The sequence below is a fragment of the Petromyzon marinus genome, chromosome 17, assembly GCF_048934315.1.
Source record: "Petromyzon marinus isolate PM22_M1 ecotype Great Lakes invasive population chromosome 17, UKy_Petmar_22M1.pri1.0, whole genome shotgun sequence".
Classification (NCBI taxonomy): Eukaryota; Metazoa; Chordata; class Hyperoartia; order Petromyzontiformes; family Petromyzontidae; genus Petromyzon; species Petromyzon marinus.
Genome location: NC_133683.1, coordinates 16,636,263 through 16,653,423, shown reverse-complemented (window position 1 = coordinate 16,653,423; position 17,161 = coordinate 16,636,263). Strand labels below are relative to the sequence as shown.

The 17,161-nt window shown below is 52.6% G+C and overlaps 1 protein-coding gene across 1 annotated transcript; it reads right to left on the bottom strand.

Annotated features, from left to right (window-relative positions):
- Window positions 1–10,161: 10,161 nt before the first annotated feature.
- LOC116943242 (insulinoma-associated protein 1b-like) lies at window positions 10,162–13,315 on the bottom strand. The gene has a single exon (XM_032955938.2). It carries the CDS (start codon window positions 12,715–12,717, stop codon window positions 10,996–10,998), a length of 1,722 nt encoding a protein of 573 aa, XP_032811829.2. The 5' UTR covers window positions 12,718–13,315; the 3' UTR covers window positions 10,162–10,995.
- Between the last annotated feature and the right edge of the window lie 3,846 nt (window positions 13,316–17,161).

The following is a 17,161-nucleotide window of genomic DNA, read 5'->3' as shown; positions in this document are numbered from 1 at the left end:
CCTGACCCACGGCCACGGGGCAACCCGCCCAACATGCAGCGCTCGCCTCGGCTGGCGACCAGCGATTTGCATCTCGCTCACGAGCGACAGTTGCCCGCCCAGCGCCACCATATGCAACCTTCCCTCGGTGTGCGCGCGTCTGTGTGTCTGTGTGCGTGTGTCTGTGTGTCTGTGTGCGCGCGTCTGTGTGCGTGTGTCTGTGTGTCTGTGTGCGCGCGTCTGTGTGCGTGTGTCTGTGTGCGTGTGTCTGTGTGTCTGTGTGTGTCTGTGTGCGTGTGTTTGTGTGTCTGTGTGCGTGTGTCTGTGTGCGTGTGTCTGTGTGCGTGTGTCTGTGTGTGTGTGTCTGTGTGTCTGTGTGTGTCTGTGTGCGTGTGTCTGTGTGCGTGTGTCTGTGTGCGTGTGTCTGTGTGTCTGTGGGTGTCTGTGTGCGTGTGTCTGTGTGCGTGTGTCTGTGTGCGTGTGTCTATGTGCGTGTGTTTGTGTGCGTGTGTCTGTGTGTTTGTCTATGTGCGTGTGTCTGTGTGCGTGTGTATGTGTGCGTGTGCTTGTGTGCGTGTGTCTGTGTGGGTTTGTCTGTGTGTGTTTGTCTATGTGCATGTGTCTGTGTGCGTGTGTCTGTGTGCGTGTGCTTGTGTGCGTGTGTTTGTGTGCGTGTGTCTGTGTGGGTTTGTCTATGTGCGTGTGTTTGTCTATGTGCGTGTGTCTGTGTGCGTGTGTTTGTGTGGGTTTTTCTATGTGCGTGTGTCTGTGTGCGTGTGTCTATGTGCGTGTGTCTGTGTGCGTGTGTCTGTGTGCGTGTGTCTGTGTGCGTGTGTCTGTGTGTCTGTGTGTCTATGTGCGTGTGTCTGTGTGTCTATGTGCGTGTGTCTATGTGCGTGTGTCTGTGTGCGTGTGTCTGTGTGTCTATGTGCGTGTGTCTATGTGCGTGTGTCTGTGTGCGTGTGTCTGTGTGCGTGTGTCTGTGTGGGTTTGTCTATGTGCGTGTGTCTGTGTGTGTCTGTGTGTCTGTGTGTCTATGTGCGTGTGTGTGTCTGTGTGTCTGTGTGCGTGTGTCTGTGTGTCTGTGTTACGCGGAGAGCGGTGCTTGTGAGTGGTTAGCGCTCTGCGTGCGTTACGAGCCCGGCGACCCGGGTTTCGATTCCCGCTCACGGTGAGCCAACACCAGTGACGAATGTCTGAACCGGTCATGGGCCTCCCCTAGGTCGCCTCGGCCTCAGATGAGTACCCTGTGCAAGTGTGTAAGCATCGTCACTGGGGAGGCAAAGGCGGCCGGGCGTGGTGCTGGCCACTCACCCCCTCGTGTGCCGTGCCGGGCCTTCATAGGTGCTCGTTAACAGCACTTGCCCCAACAGTCTATTCATTGCTATATGGGGGATCTTTGTCTTCGTGCATGCGAGAGCGCACGCACGCGCGCGCATGCAAAAAAAATTGGTGGGGGTAGGATTTCTTTGTCTTTGTTTTTGTTTTTAGAAATGTCAGCGCTTTGTTGGGCGCGATCACCCTTGTCCCCTGACCCTGACACGCGCGTCTAGACGGCAGGCAGGGCCCCCCACCCCCCTCGCCTCTACCTCTCTCCACGACCCAGCCCCCCCTACCACCCCATGCACCCCCCCACCCAACACCACCGCCCCAGCCGAGTGTGGCGCGTGCCGCCACCGTGGCCCGGCAGGCCATATGCGCCCTCCGCCGCCTTGTCCTGCGAGATTGCGGCGTGTCGGCCCATTGTTCCGGTGACACATGGCCCATTTGGCGGCCTTTGTGCTCCGCTGCTGCGCCGCGCAGTGTCACGACCTCCCCAAGCAGCCATCCCGACACCGCTACCAAAACTGACATCACGGCACACCCCTGCTCGCTCCCCACCATCTCCCCCCCCCCCCCCCACCATCTCGATCCACCCACCCAACAGCACAACCGCCGCGCCACCCGTCCACCCATCCCCCACCGCAAAGCTTTTCATTCCCCAACCACCACCGCCACCGCCATCGCCAAACCGTACGCCAAACCAACCTCCTCCACGGGCACCTGGCTGGCACCGATCTCTCTCGGCTCCCCCCCCCCCCCTCCCCCATGCATCCAGACCTCCAGATCGCCGGGAACTTTCTCCCCGCCGTGCGGAGCCAAACGTGCGAATCGGATGTGCGGGGAAGAACGACACAACTCGACAGAGTTACGAACATGCAAGGGGGTGGGGGGGGGGCTGTTATTCAATGTATCTTATCAGTAGTATTATTTGTCGTATAATTTTGTAGTATTATCTGTTTTTTTCTAGTAGTAGTCGTAGTAGCATTTGCGAGGCTCGCCTCCGAGGCTGGAGGGTTCTGTGCGCTTGCGATATCAGTTTGCTTTGGAACTCTCTGACCTCTGACCCATCTGTGAAAAAAGAGCTGTACAGCTCATCGGATTCGTCCAGCATAAATAAAGATTCTGATTTATATCCTAAGAAGTATGTGCGAGCTTCAGGACCTGCGCACTGAGTAAAAAAAGCCACGCGTTGAGATGCAGCCGTTGACAATCCGAGGGGCCAATTTGAATGTGCTAACGACAAGAACACTTCCTTTCACCGTGACAGAATAACAGTGCAGGCTGGTGGGGAACCACGAGTTCCAAACAAGATGAATGGAATATATGCGTGCGAAAAAAATAAAACACTCAGCCTCTTGTGCATTATGGGGGAAACAAACACACACAAATCCCCGAAGTGGATTGCGCGTCTCTTGCCCTAGGCCACCATCACAACAACAAGAACAACAACTATTTCAGCAAATGTGGCCGACTGACAGCAACAGCGGTGCCGTGGCGATACAGACCAGACTGTTGACAGGTTTCGTCCCTACGAGGACTCATCGGCACGGCATTGTCGCCAATTCTCACTGCTGCAAAGTCTGCCTCTGGTAACCGTATACGTCGAGTACCCCCCCCCCACCCCCCCCCCCCCCCCACGTACACGCTGACGATGAGAGGGGGGGCCCCTCTGAAAGGCCCTCTTGTGTTGTGTTTTTTTTTCTTTCTTCAGAAGCAACAACATCTGTGTGCGCAGGCTCTACAATTGCAGACAAATTAGATTTTAAATTGCTGCAAGAGTTCACGTTATTTGATTATCTCCTTTTAAATGAATGGAATAACTACATTTTTTTCCAACCACGTGGCTTTTTACCGTTGCACCGCTCGGTGGAGTACAGGGATTTTGACCCCACCAAGCTCGAAGGGAAGGGGGTTCACGAGCGGCCATAAAATTGAATCGCTCGCAATTCCTGCCGATTGCACGACAGTTTGGCCGAACGCTACGTTCGGCCGTACAGGACTCCCCGCTATTTACACGTCGTAGTATTTCATTACAGTATGTTCAAAATCTATTTTCATTGCCACAAAAAGAAGTTCATATTTATATACTAATTAGACAATCATTATACCGATAATAATAATGAGCACATATAATTACGGTAATGGGCGGAATGTTAACTACCTCGCCAGGTATACAGGAGTTCATGGGGTCGATCTTGGCCCAGATGCTTGTATATTTGGAGTATGCGTGTCTCTCTCCCTGTGGTCGTGTGGATTGTTCTCCGATTCTTCCGGGTTTTTCCCTCCACATCTAGAATTCTGCATTTAGAGTATCTGGCCGATATACACTTCTGCGTGCTAAGTCACTTCATTGAGCTATTATTTGTGAGAGCCAGGTCGATTTTGAAAAAAAAATAACTACATAGCTCAGTGGGCGTCACCTGATAAAATGAAAAAGAAACACTCCCGTCGCTTCGTCAGTCGAGTTTGTTCACTTCGTATATAGATATCGTAACCGGCATTCAAACCCCAACGATGCACATCGCCTAACTAGGTGCAGATCCAAAGTAAGTTATTAGATCTTCAGTAAAGTAATGGGTTATGTGCAGGGTGACACTGTCTGCTGTAGTAGTAAGAAGTTCAATGTGACATGCTTGCGAATTCACATGTATATTCAACAAAGCGTATGTTAGACTCATGAGTTATCTTTCTATGGACCACGTACGATTGCTTTGTTAAGATGTCCTTCAACCTGTACCTCATGTACGCCTTTTCATAACTGTAGCTACATCGTGCGCTGTCTGTCCGTGGCATAGTTTGAGACATATCGATTTCCAAGTCGATATCCGATTTAAACACCCATGCAGTGGCTTTACAAAATGCTAAACTATTATTGTGCAATGTCGTGGGGGGGGGGGGGGGGGGAGAGCGGTGGCGCAGCGATTAGCGCACTGTGCTATTAGCTCACGAACCTACCCACAAATAGTTTCAGCGGTGGATGGCACTTGACAATAACCTTAGACACCTCGGTTTCGATCATTTTCAAGAACCAAAACGGTGAAGTATAGTCATGCCCCCCCCCACCACCCCCTTCTTCACGACCATGACTTACACAGCATAGGGAGGCCTTGTCCAGCAGTGGACTGACAAAGGGCTTTACAATTATAATGATTGGAATTAATCTCACGTCGCGAACTATGTTAACACCAATTACATTTTATTTTATTTTTTTATCACGCAAAAAAAAATAACCAATACATTCGTACAGGTTAATTCCAAACAATGTCAAACAATTGTAAGTAAGGAAACACGGTTAACACAATATATAGCATGTTTCACTGTGCGTTGACTCGAGCGTGTGTTGGTGTTCGGGTTTTAGCAACGCAGACCAACCCTCTGGGGCCATTGTGCGATGGCTTTGCTCGAAGCCTTTGTTAACGTCTACAAAAAAATTAGACGCGGCCAGAGTAGTCGGAGTACATTACGGTGCGTTGCGCTTAAGAGTCAAGTGGAGGCGCGCTTCGCGGTTGGGCCGAACATCCCATTGTGGAGAGAAAAATGAGACTCGATTGTAACAAGTAGCGAGCGTGTCACTCAAGTACTTATTGGTTCGCTTGGAGAATGCCGCCAATCAGTTGTTATTCTCGACAAATCACGCGGCGATGCTGTTGCTGCCGCCGGCGCTTGGTCCAGTTGTGCACAATCACAAACGACAATACGCTTTAAAAAAAGGGCCATTGCGTGAAACGTCACAGATAAAAAAAATATATTTGTATTTTAAGGGTCACGCTGTTGTTTAGGGGTGTGTTGAGTTTCGTTGTTTTTGTTGTAATACAGTATACACATCTGCTCTGCATTATTCATCCACGCGCCGAATGAACAACATTAAGCAGAATATTCGCGACGTGGCTCGTTCTCCTTCAAGCCCAGGGCTGGCCGCGCAAGCCTCATCGCGGCCGCGGCTCTTGACTTGATCTCCAAAAACAAATTTTCAGCACCCCCCTCCCTCCCCATCTACCACCCCCCTCCTCCCCGTCTTCGAACGCTCGATTTGTTTTGGGGGGGGAGGAGGGGGTAGGGAGTGTGGGGGGGGGGGTGTTGGGCGTGGGGGTTGGTGGGGGGGGACACAACGTGTGTCTGTCCGTCATTCGGGCCACCGTCTCGGCCGTGGGCGCGCGCGCGCGAGCGCCGTGGCGGCGCTTTGCGCGGCGCCCCGAGTAGCAGCTGGCAGGGCCATCTGGGATCGCGGATGGGGCTTGCACGTGAGCCGGGCGTGGTCGGGAGGCTTGCACCGAAGCCGCAAGCTCACGGGCGCGCCGCGGGCCGCGCTCCTCTGGCCCCGAGCCGCCGCCGCCGTCGTAGTCAGATTGTCCGTGGTGGTGGTGGTCGTGGTGGTGGTGGCAGTGGTGGTCGTGGTAGTGGTGGCAGTTGGAAATATTTAAGTGGCGTCGCAGAGGGATGAGGTTGTGGCGGCGGCAGGGGAAGAGAAGGGAGGTTTGGTGGGGGGGGGGCATAAGGAGTTAGCGGTGCGTGCGAGCGGGTGGGTGGGTGGGAGGGAGTGGAGGGAGGGATAGACGGTCCGTTGAATGGTCAAAAGCAGAGGGTTGGTGGTGGTTGTGGTGTGGAGTTGACCCTGGAGCGGTTAGCGCGCCGCGTTACCAACCCGGCGACCCGAGTTCGATTCCCGCTCACGGCCAATCCCAGTGACGATTATCTGAACCGGTCCCCGGGCCTGGTGCGGTGTGCAAACATCGTCACTCGGGAGACAAAGACGGATGGGCGTGGTGCTGACCACCTACCCCCTCGTGTGCCGGCCTTCATAGGTGCTGCTCGCAAACAACACTTTCCCCAACAGTCTGTTCAGGCTATACGGGTGATCTTTGCCTTTGGTGTGGGGTTGGCCCTGGCGATAGGGGTAACATCAGCGTCGAGGTGGCCCTCTGTTGCCCCCCTCCCCGTCCTTCGGAAACGTGTCCGCGCGCACGTGGGTTGTGGGCTGCTGGGCAGCAACTGCACCTCGTCCCGTGCGCTTGAATTGCCGGGGAGGTCGTCTAACCCCCCCCGCCCTCCACCCACCCCCCTGGGGAGGGGGGCGGCGGCGGGGGTGTGGGGGGGGGGTGCTGACGGTTTTGCCACAGGAGTCGGTTCACAAACAGCGAAGTCTCGGAGGAGCGACCACTCTGACCTGGGCCATCTGTGTTAATTACAATGAGCTCTCTAGGTGACTCGCGCGAGCTATCGCCCCCAACGGCAAGCAGCGACCACGTGTGAGCAATCTGCCCCCTCCTTACAACCCCCCCCCCCCACAACCCGGACGAATGCAATTCCTCTAGCAGCAGCTGATAATCAAAAAATGTTTTTAACACATGTTTAAATACTCTTCAGTGTGTTTATTTGGGGCGACCTTCTGCTTTTATCGATGCAGAACAACACAAACAAAATGTCCTCCTTCCCATTCGTGTGGTCAAGCCACAGACAACCGCATCAAGAGGTGGCGGAGGTTTGCTTCGCCGTCGACGCGCGCGATGTCGTTCCAATTGTTCGATCCGAATGTTTTACACGACGCGCGGGGGTTGCAGTTGTTGTAGTTTTATGGCTGTTCTGAACTCGCGTACAATTCCGAAATTGATTGCTTCGTTTTACATGGATGTGTTTTCACTCACGGATGGGGCTCTCTGTCATGAACAAAAACTCAATTCTAAGTGCGTTGGATTTCCTTTCATTCTTCCTCTCTCTCTCTCTCTCCTTGTGGAATATAACAAGACGAATATTGGAGTGCGCTAGCCCTGGAGTACAAAGGGGAGATTGACTGTTGCCCATTCAAAGAAGAGAGATGCGCGATAACTCGACCGGCTCTCCTTCGGAACAGATTTGTGGTTAAAGACTGTTCAATGTTATTATTTTATATCTTTGCTTCACACGTCACAGTCGTACGATCTTGATGGAAACATATCCGATTCGGGGGAGGATCTGTCTATGAATATCACTCTGACTTCCGTGACTGCAGCTTGTGTGCACATTATAAGATCCCCCGTATAGCCTAAACAGACCGCGCTAATCGCGCCTCCGATTAGCACGCGGTTAGCTACGTACGGCGCGAAAGAAGGTGAACATACGTACTTACACACACGTGTGTTAGCTCAGCACTTATGAAGGTCGGCACGGCACACGAGGGGGTGGGTGGCAAGCACCACGCAAGGCCGCCTTTGTCTCCCCACATCGCACCAGGTAGTAATTTGAGGCTGAGTCGACCTAGTGGAGACCCATAACCGATTCAGACAATCGTCACTGGTGTTGGCCGTGAGCGTGAATCGAACTCGGCTCTTCGGGTTCGTAGCGTAGCGCGCTAACCGTTGCACTACCGCTCCCCGTATGCAAATACACATTGGGGGTGCCACTCACTCTGCACGTGGGAAAGTGAAGTCTCAGTATCCTGGGATCAGTTTCTTTCTTGAGGTGTGATAGTCGACAGGTGAGAATAATCGTTCCGCTAACAGGCTGCTCATGATCCCATCCTCCTCCTCTTCCTCGCCTCTCGACTAAACCTCTGTTGTGTTATCGACTTTGATCCACGTCTCAACTCCGTCGAGCAATCAGTAAACGTCGAGAGAGAGAGAGCGGCTTTAAGCTCGCAGTGGCGTCAGCTTGAGAAGGCAATTGAGGACAATCCAGGAGACGCGACCTTGCAAATGACAAACTTGAATGTTGAGTGGCAGCCCTAACGTACAGGACTCATTCCATACTCCACCGGAGGCAAATTACTTGGCCCACTGATGACAGCGATCGCGCATACGTGAAATCTTTAGCACGAGTCTCGAGGCAATTAGTCCGTGGGCCAGAGCAGAAATGTAGTACCACTGATGGTAGCAAGAATAACCCTTAGTGGTGACCGTTTGTTCACGTGACTAATAATAGTGAATCACGTGATGATTAACCCCACTCGTTTTAAGCGGCAATCGCATAATTCACTGCTCTTCGCCACAAAGAGAAATCGGAACCACTTAAGGTGTGCCACCTTTGGTGGTACCGTTAAGTTGACAACTGCGAAAATAGAGCTTCATAGCTCATCGGATTCCTCCAGTCTACATTAAGATTCTAATCCGGAATATTTGGTCTGGGCTCATGGACTAAATCCAGACCTTCAGTGTGAAACCGCCTAACTAAATAAATTACTAATGCTCCCCGTAGCATTTTTAAAGGCCCATATTGTAAAGTGTAGTTTTTTGTTGTTGTATTCTTCCAGATATTACCCTAGACTTGAATCTATTTGGGCTAAATGTTAATGTCTCACCCTTGTAGAACATTGAAGTTACACCAGTCACGTGGTTATTATGGCATATCGCAGCTCGCGATCGTAAGGTTGGGAGTTCAAATCCTGGCCTGGGCGAGGGGGAGAGGGGGGGTTTGACTTAGCCCATCATCCTTCGGGTCGGATAAAATAGATACCGCTGTGTGGGGGAAGACAGCGGCAGTTGTCCTATGGAGGGATTCTCCCCCTCCATTGAGACTGTGGAGTTGCCCCCCACACTCTCAGTGGGGGGCTGTACACAGGAGACGAGCACACCGTCTCAATGGCCATTCGAGCGAGGAACTGAACCTCTGAGTGTGACTTCACTTTCTGAAAAAGCCATTAATGGACGTCTGTGATAAAAACAAAAAAAGCTTCATAGCTCATCAGATTTCTCCGGAATAGAAAATAAAGATTCTGGTTCGGAATGTATACATAGCCACATGTTTGGTTAGGACATAAACTAAGTCTGAGCACTTTTACTTCCGATGCGCTGGCCTGGGTTTACAACTTTCCCTGCTGCTGATGCTGATGGTGATGCTGCTGCTGATAATGATGATGATGATTACGAACAGCGGCGAGACAATCGTGAGTGCAACGGAGGGATTTGGTTGCCCGCCAGACCTCCGGTGGGCCGACCTGAAAGTGATCTTGTCAGTCACTCTTCTCGCTTCCATCACCGGAGCCACCCTTGCTCGAGGCGGTACCGGAAACGCAAGAGCGAGGGAATTGTTGACTTCTCCGTGGGTAAATATTTAATGCTCACCCCCTGTCCCTACCTCCACCTCCCCGCTCCGCCTGGACCCTCTCCGCGAATTCGATGCTCGCAAGCTCTCTCTCTCTCTTCATCAAGCGTTAGGCGCGTGACAAAGACTCCGCCGCTGGAGAAATGAACACTTGCAGCCCATGATGTCACACCACTCGATGTGGACAGGAACGAGTAGGGGGCACAATAGCAGGCTCCTTCATTGTGCTTGCACAGGGCGGCTGTGAAATGACATTGGGAGCGTAACGTTTGTATCGTGTGTGTTAAAAATCTCTACATTGAATGTGTAAGTAGAAATAAAACGGATATTATATTTTTCATGGTTTTGTTTTTCGATTTTCTTTCTTGCTTTTGAAATAACTTTTATTCAAAGTTGTACAAATTGATAAGCTCGCAGCGGGCACGTCCTTTGGGAATTACCGTCCAGTCACCCAGCAAAACTTGTTTGTAATCATGTATAGTATGATGGCTAATCGCCAGCATAACAAGTGCAGTATAACTTTGTTTAATATGTAGCTATTGTTGTAGTTATCCCCCGTACTTGTAAAAGACCGAATTACAGTCTGCAGTAGCTGCTCTTCAACAATGCCACCAATTAAATAAAATGTGGATGCATGGGTGAGTGAGTCATTTGGTGAGTGAATGGGTGAGTGAATGGGTGACTGGGTGGGTGATTGGGTGAGTGTGCATGCCATGTCGTGTATTTTCAGTAATTAGTGGGGTTTGTTTCTGAATTGTGGGACCCGTGACACGTACGCACAGCAGTGCCTCCTTCGAGTTCAACGCATTGAACAGACAACACACAACTTGCAATCGACAAGAGCAGTTCTTTTGAATATGTTTTAATTGTTGTTGCTGTATTATTGTCGAATACACAGTCGCCATAATACGAAAGATACATCTGAGACAATATAAGACACTTGAAGATTGACTACATGAATAAGGCAGCATGGATGATACATGCTCTAAAGCTTCAGAGAGATCAGGTGTTCTACAATTTTGACATAATAAATAACAATGAAGCGTATACTTAATATATCCAAAACATTTAAACGCAATTTAATAATAAATAAAACTTTTTTTTTAATTCATAACTTAGGTTGCACATATTATTTAACAAAGAATGAAGCGACACAAATCAGACACCCCGAACAATAAACACACGCACAATATAAACAAATGCTTTGCATTCACACGCATGGTACAAAACAATTAATTTAAAAAAACAATGTAATCGATTATAATTATTTTCAAAAAGCGATTGTAGATACCTTTGAACAAGAACATTTTGTTTTCATGTTTACAAATGTTAAAGCGTACGGAACATGACACACCACTTAACGCGCGTCTTCTTCTCTGGTATATATATATTTTTTGTTTAATATTTATGGCATTTATTTAAAAAACAAGGCTATCTGTGAGTGAGCAGTGACAAAACTTGGGGTTACGAGAGAGGCCCTTTTTAAGACAACGATAAGAACAATTAACCACCTCTCGGACTTAACGCAGCAAAAGCTATTTTGTGTGACATCCTGCAAACAACCTCGACACTCTCACTCGACTCCCTCGCCCTCTCTCTCACTCTCTCTCTCTCTCTCGAATCGTAACATGGGAGAGTGGCGACAGTCAAGAGAGTTGCAGGGTGCTGAACCCTCCTCCATCAACAGGTCGGCCGAACGGGCATTTGAAGCAAAATGACCTGCCGGTTTTCGGACGGGTGACACTTGTTAATGTGCCGCGTGAGACCCGGAGAGCTGTAGAATGTGAGCGCGCAGAACTTGCACAGAAACACCTCGGTGGCCGCTCCCTGCAGTCGAATCAATCTCTCCACGGCTGCCGCCTTGGCCGCTATCCGCTCCCCGATGAGGTAGGGATCTCCTCCGCTCGCCTGCAGAGCCGCCTCTCGGGCCTCCATGAAACGGCGAGCCGTGGCGCTGGCATCGGGCGCTTGGTGGTGGTGATGCTGCTGCTGTTGCTGAAGGAGCCACGGCCGAGCGTGCTGTTGCTGTTGCTGCTGCTGCTGTTGCTGCTGCTGTTGCTGCTGCTGCTGATAATGCTGCTTCTGCTGCTGCTGTTGCGTGGATTCGACGAAGGCGCGCTCTCCAAGGTGCTGAACGGGCTGGTGCACGGCTAAGTGCTTCTGCAGGGACGCCTTGCGACGGAAGCGCTTGGAGCACTGATCACACTCGAACTGACCTTCGTCCGGGACAGCGTTAGAGGGTACCGACCGCTGCTCGTGCTGCGTCTCACCCTCGCAGCCCTGCTGCTGCTGCTGCTGATGCTCGCCTGTCGCCTTGGATTCGTCCACCGCCCTTGCCTTGTGCTGTCCGGCGTCTGTGCCCGCGCCGGTGACCGCGCTGGCGGCTGCGACGGATCGCGGCTTGTGCCACCGCCGGTGCGAGGCCAGGTTGGCCGGGCAGCTGAACACCTTGTCGCACTCGGGGCAGCGGTACTCGACCTTGATGATGCGCGAGCACTTGTGCTGCGCCAGCGACAGGGGGTCCAGGTACTCTTCCTTGCACAGTTGGCAGATGAACTCGGCCAGCGGTCTGGCGCCGTCGACCACCTGCCGGGGCTTGGGCTCCACGGGCTCCTCTTTGATGCGCAGGCCGAGCACGGGCGACGTGAGCACCTCCTCCTTGAAGCTCAGCTTCTTGGACGTCTTGTACTTCTTGGGAGGCGGTTTGTCTCCGCGCTCAGCCGCCGCGCTCTTGCCGCCCGCTCGCTTCGAGGCGGCGGCGGCGGTGGCGGCAGGAGGAGGAGGCGCGGAGAGAGGCGCGGAGAGAGGCGGCTGCACGGCCCCCAACAGCGCCAACTTCACCGCGATCGGCGGTGCGGCGACAGAGTGGAACACTCTCTCCAGATGAGGCAGCTGCTGCAGGGATGACGACGACGACGACGACGATGATATCGACAACAGCGGAGGAGGTGGTGGTGGTGGCGGGTGCGGATGGAACGAGTCGGCCGCCACCGGAGAGCCTTGCATGTGAAAGCTGCGCCCGAAAAATTGCTTGTCTTGCTCTCCGGCGCTCACAGGCCGCACGGGGCTGTAGGAGGAGTAGCCCGAGTCGGGAGTTCCGAACTGCACCGGCCGCTCGCGCTCCGGCGTGGGCGTCTGCGGCCGAGGAGGCGGCGGCGACGGCGAGGGCGGCGAGGGTCCCGCATCGTGGCGAGTCTCGGAGGCCGAGAGGCGAGCCGGGCTGGCGTGTGGGGGTGGAGGAGGAGGAGGAGGCGGCGGTGGCGAGCGGTCCGGCTGGAGATGGGTGGACGAGTCGTAGAGCGACGCCGGCTCGGAGCTGGGCGACTCATCGTCCTGCTCGCGAATTCTGTACGAGTTCGCGGCCGAGCGCTTGCTCCGTTTCACCAAGAAGCCGCGAGGCATCCTCTCTAGTTCACGCGAGCGCAGACGCCGGATTTGTAAATCGCTTCGCCCCACCGGAGGGGATTTTACAGATGCAGGCACTTGTCTGTCAACGTTTCTTCGGTAATGGGTTTTTTTTTTGGTGTCAAAACATGCGCGCGGATCAACGACGATCGAGTCTCACAGCCAGCAGCAGCAGCAAACGCCGTCACCAGAACGACCGCTTAAGTTTGGTTCCGTGTTCGCAGCAGTAGCAGCAGCAGTCGTCGTAGTAAACACACGCGCACGCTCTCGCTGTTCCGCTAAAGATATCTCTGTGGTGGCGGTGGTGGCGGTGGCGGTGTTCTCGTTGGTCTAAGGCGCAGGAAGGGAACGAGCAGCGCTGTGGACGCGGTGACTCGGGCGAGGCGGGGGAGGCCGAGACGCGGTGCTTTGCAATGCGAGCCGGGGCATTTCTTCACTGTTTTTAACGGCGCCCACCGCTATTGTCCCCTCCTTTGTCGCGCCTGAGTGGAGCCGCGCCAGCCAATGGGGACTTGCACCGCGCATCTCGGGAGAATTGAGTGAGCAGATGTAGCGAGCGCCTTCCGACAAATTCACTCCCCCACCACCACTCCGCACGCCCGCCCGTTCACCCACCACAACCTCGCCCACCCCCTCCATACATCCATCCCCCCATCCATCGCTCCCCTCCTCCCTCGCTCGCTCGCTCCCTACCCGCCCCCGGCACCACGCCACAACCCATCCCTTTCGCCCGTGCACCCGCGGCCAAGACTCGACCAACACCCGCCACCCCCACCGCTAACTCCCGGACAAACCCCCCCCCACACCACACACCCACCCGCACCCCCACCACCACCACAAGCCTGGGCAGTCTCCCCACAAGCCTCGCTGTTTTCTGAGCCATAATTCAGCCTTGCCACGCGGCGCACGCCTCCCATTGTGCGGCCCCCATTGAGTGCGAGCGCCGGCCACGCGTCGTCGCTTTGTCTGTGCCCCGCGGGCGGCTATTAGGAGCGCAGAAGGGCCGAACGCTGCCAACTGCCGCGACTCAAGTATGCGCTCACTATGCATGAGGTCAGGCCAGCAGCAAGGGAATTTGAATTTCAATGCCCCGACCACCACCACCACCACCACCCCCACTCACCCTGCCACCCGCCTCCAAGTCCCCGTCGCCCTCCGCTCCCCCCCCCCCTCTCTCTCTTCTTCATCTCATGGGGGGCGAATATTCAATGGTCGTTGTGTTGAACAAATGCCGAGTATAGCCACCACCACCATTCCCGATAGGTGTAGAGACAGCATGTCCTTGAATGACGACTTCACGGCATCGATCGCGTTTGTGCGCGAGCGCACTGGGCTGGGCGACTCAAATGTCTCCCCCCCCCCTCCCCGGCGCTCGCCGCCTCTTCAGCGCGCCGACGACTTGAGCGAGCGACAAAGTTTGGCCGTCGTCGTCCGGAGAGCAGAGACACAACTGGTTGGGACTCGCGTATGTGGGGTGGGGATAAAAGGGCTGTTCTAATAAATATATATTTGTAAAATATTATCCGTAATAAAGGGGTTTTTTTCGGGGGGGGGGGGACGGGGGGTTAGATCGCGTATATATAAATGTGTCGTTAAATTCGCTACCACCCGGCACAGCCAATGTATTAAGGTTTGCTCACGTGACAACCCCATACTTATTTGCTGCGTCGGGTGGTGGCGACTTTAACGACACATTTATATTTACGTCATCTAACCCGCCCCCCCCCCCCAATTTTTTTTATTGTGGATAACATTGGTCACGAAAGCCTACGTGTTAAACTTTAAACATGTTATTCTCGAATCCACTTCAGTCCATAAATAACATGCATTGTCTAGGGCGAGATGCAGACTTTACAAATCACGCAACCATATTTATGTAATAACACCGACGTCATCGCCTCTTAGTGTTCTCCACTTCTTGAGTGTCAATATTTACTTGACACTGATATTTTTTATGATTTGTTTTGAACGTTCACCGATTCTGGATTTTCCACCTGGAATTATTGTTCGAGGATGTGCAGCAAAGATAAAGACAAAGATGCCCCCGTATACAGCCTTCGCAGACTGTCGGGGCAAGTGCTGTTTGCGAGCACCTATGAAGGCTGGCACGGCACACGAGAGGGTGGGTGGCCAACACCACGCCCGACCGCCTTTATCTTCCCAGTGGCGATGTTTACACACCTCACCAATTATTTGAGGCCGAGTCAATCTAGGGGATGCTCAGGACCGGTTCAGATAACCGTCATTGGTGTTGGTGACCACGAGCGAGAATCATGAGCGGGTCGTCGGCTTCGTTGCACAGCGCGCTAATCGCTACACTACCCCTCCCCATATATATTGCGTACACATACATATACACTCACACATATCTTTGTATAATATACATATATACATACATACACACACGTATGTACAAAAATGATTTTTTTTTATTCGAGTTCACTTTAATTTCAGAAAATCGTAAAAACCTGGCCAGGTGGCCCAGCCGTAGAGCGAGCGGGTGGCCAATTAAAAGGTTGTGAAGGGGTGGGATAGGCAGGGTGGGGGTGTGAGTAGTGATGGAGGAGGGGAGAGGAGTCGACTCAGCCCATCATCCCTCCCGGGTCAATAAAACAAGGACCACTTTGTGTGGAAGCCAACAGCGTTTAGGTCTTGCGTCAACTCGCTCACCTTCTACCCACCCACCGACCACCCGCCATAGGAATGTGGAATTTTACACCACCGGCCGAGGGTTGTAAACAGGAGATGAACACGGCAGGAAGTTACTTTTGAATTTTTTTTTTAAATCCGCGGCTTTTAATCAGAGTGGACAAAGGAGTGAGTGAAACAAATCATCATGGCGCGTCGTTCGAGGCACGGTTAATAATTTTTCTGTTTGAATAAACCGGCCGGCATTGTTGTGCCCCCGCCCCACCCCCTCGCAATAATCAAACTCGTTATTTGTACGGGCAGACAGTTCGAGTCCAACTTGCCAACGTGTCATTACGCGCGAGACTCGCATTGTAGCAAGAAATTATGAATGATGCACGACGCGTTTCAGCTTTGTGCAATAAAAAAAAAACATTATTAGCGCTTCCCCCCACCAACAAATAAAAGCCCCCCCCCCAATTGTTGTGCAACCTGCACGGAAAGAACACGTGCTAACACACGAGCCGGGGTTCGGCGAAGAGGGCTTGGTTCGGATTGTTTTTTTGTATCGATTCGACGATTGTCAACGCATTATGCCGCGGCGGCGGCGGCGGGATGCTCCGTGGTGCACGAACACAAAATATATACTGCAGTCACGAAAGCTTTAAATCAAAATTTAAACAAAAGATAAACATAACGCTGGCTTCGAGAACGCGATCGTGCGTGCGTGCGTGCGTTCTGAGAGTGATGTCAATCACTGCGAGCCGAGAGACTCCTGAGCGGACATAATCTGACAGTGGGAGAGCCGATCGCTCATTGATCGGATCGGCAAAATATCCCAAGGCAGGGAACCTTCCAGAAAGAGAAAAAAAAAGACAACGCAAGGGGTTTGAGACTCACAGAGTCTTCCCCCATCCCAGGTTAAATCATTGGCATGACTGTTGGGTGAAGCACAATGTTACCCAATGTGGATGAGTAGGCCAAATACCCTGTAGAGGGGGGGGGGGCTCTCTCTTTCGAGAGAGACAGAGCCATCCCTCTAGCGGAGGCCTATTCGCAAGCGGTGGCGTGAGCAAGCAATTGCAGGGCTGCGCCTTTATCTATTATTGGACAATGCGTACATGATGAACAACCCCAATTAAGCAACACATCCATAATATATAGATAAAGCCATCTTGGTGGTGCGGTTTGGGGGGATGACAAACAATAACATTTGACCAATCTCAGTGTCGTGATTGATAGTTGCTCTAACATTCTCATGCAAATTCACTTTATTAAACAATTACTTACAGCGGTATCTAGGGGAAACAATCAAATTAACACCCCGACAATAATTTCCGCAAATTTACCCTGGTAGTGTTTCGTGATAGGCCACGTGTCAGACAGAGGTAGCATAATTGAGAGGGGGTTGGGGGGTGGGGACTTCACCAATTAGTTCGTGTGTGCATGCGTGTGTGTGGACGTGCGTATGTGTGTACACGTGTCTGTGTATACACGTGTGTGTGTGTGTACACGTGTGTGTGTGTACACGTGTGTGTGTGTGTCTGCAGGTGTGTGTGTCTGCACGTGTGTGTGTGTCTGCACGTGTGTGTGTCTGCACGTGTGTGTGTGTCTGCACGTGTGTGTGTGTCTGCACGTGTGTGTGTGTCTGTATGCATGCGTATGGGGAGCGGTAGTGTAGCGGATAGCGCTCTGCGCTAATAACCCGACGTCCCGAATTCGATTCCCGCTCACGGCCAACGCCAGTGATGATTATCTGAACCGGTCTTGGACCTCCCCTAGGTCGACTCAGCCTCGGTCCACTGATGGATGA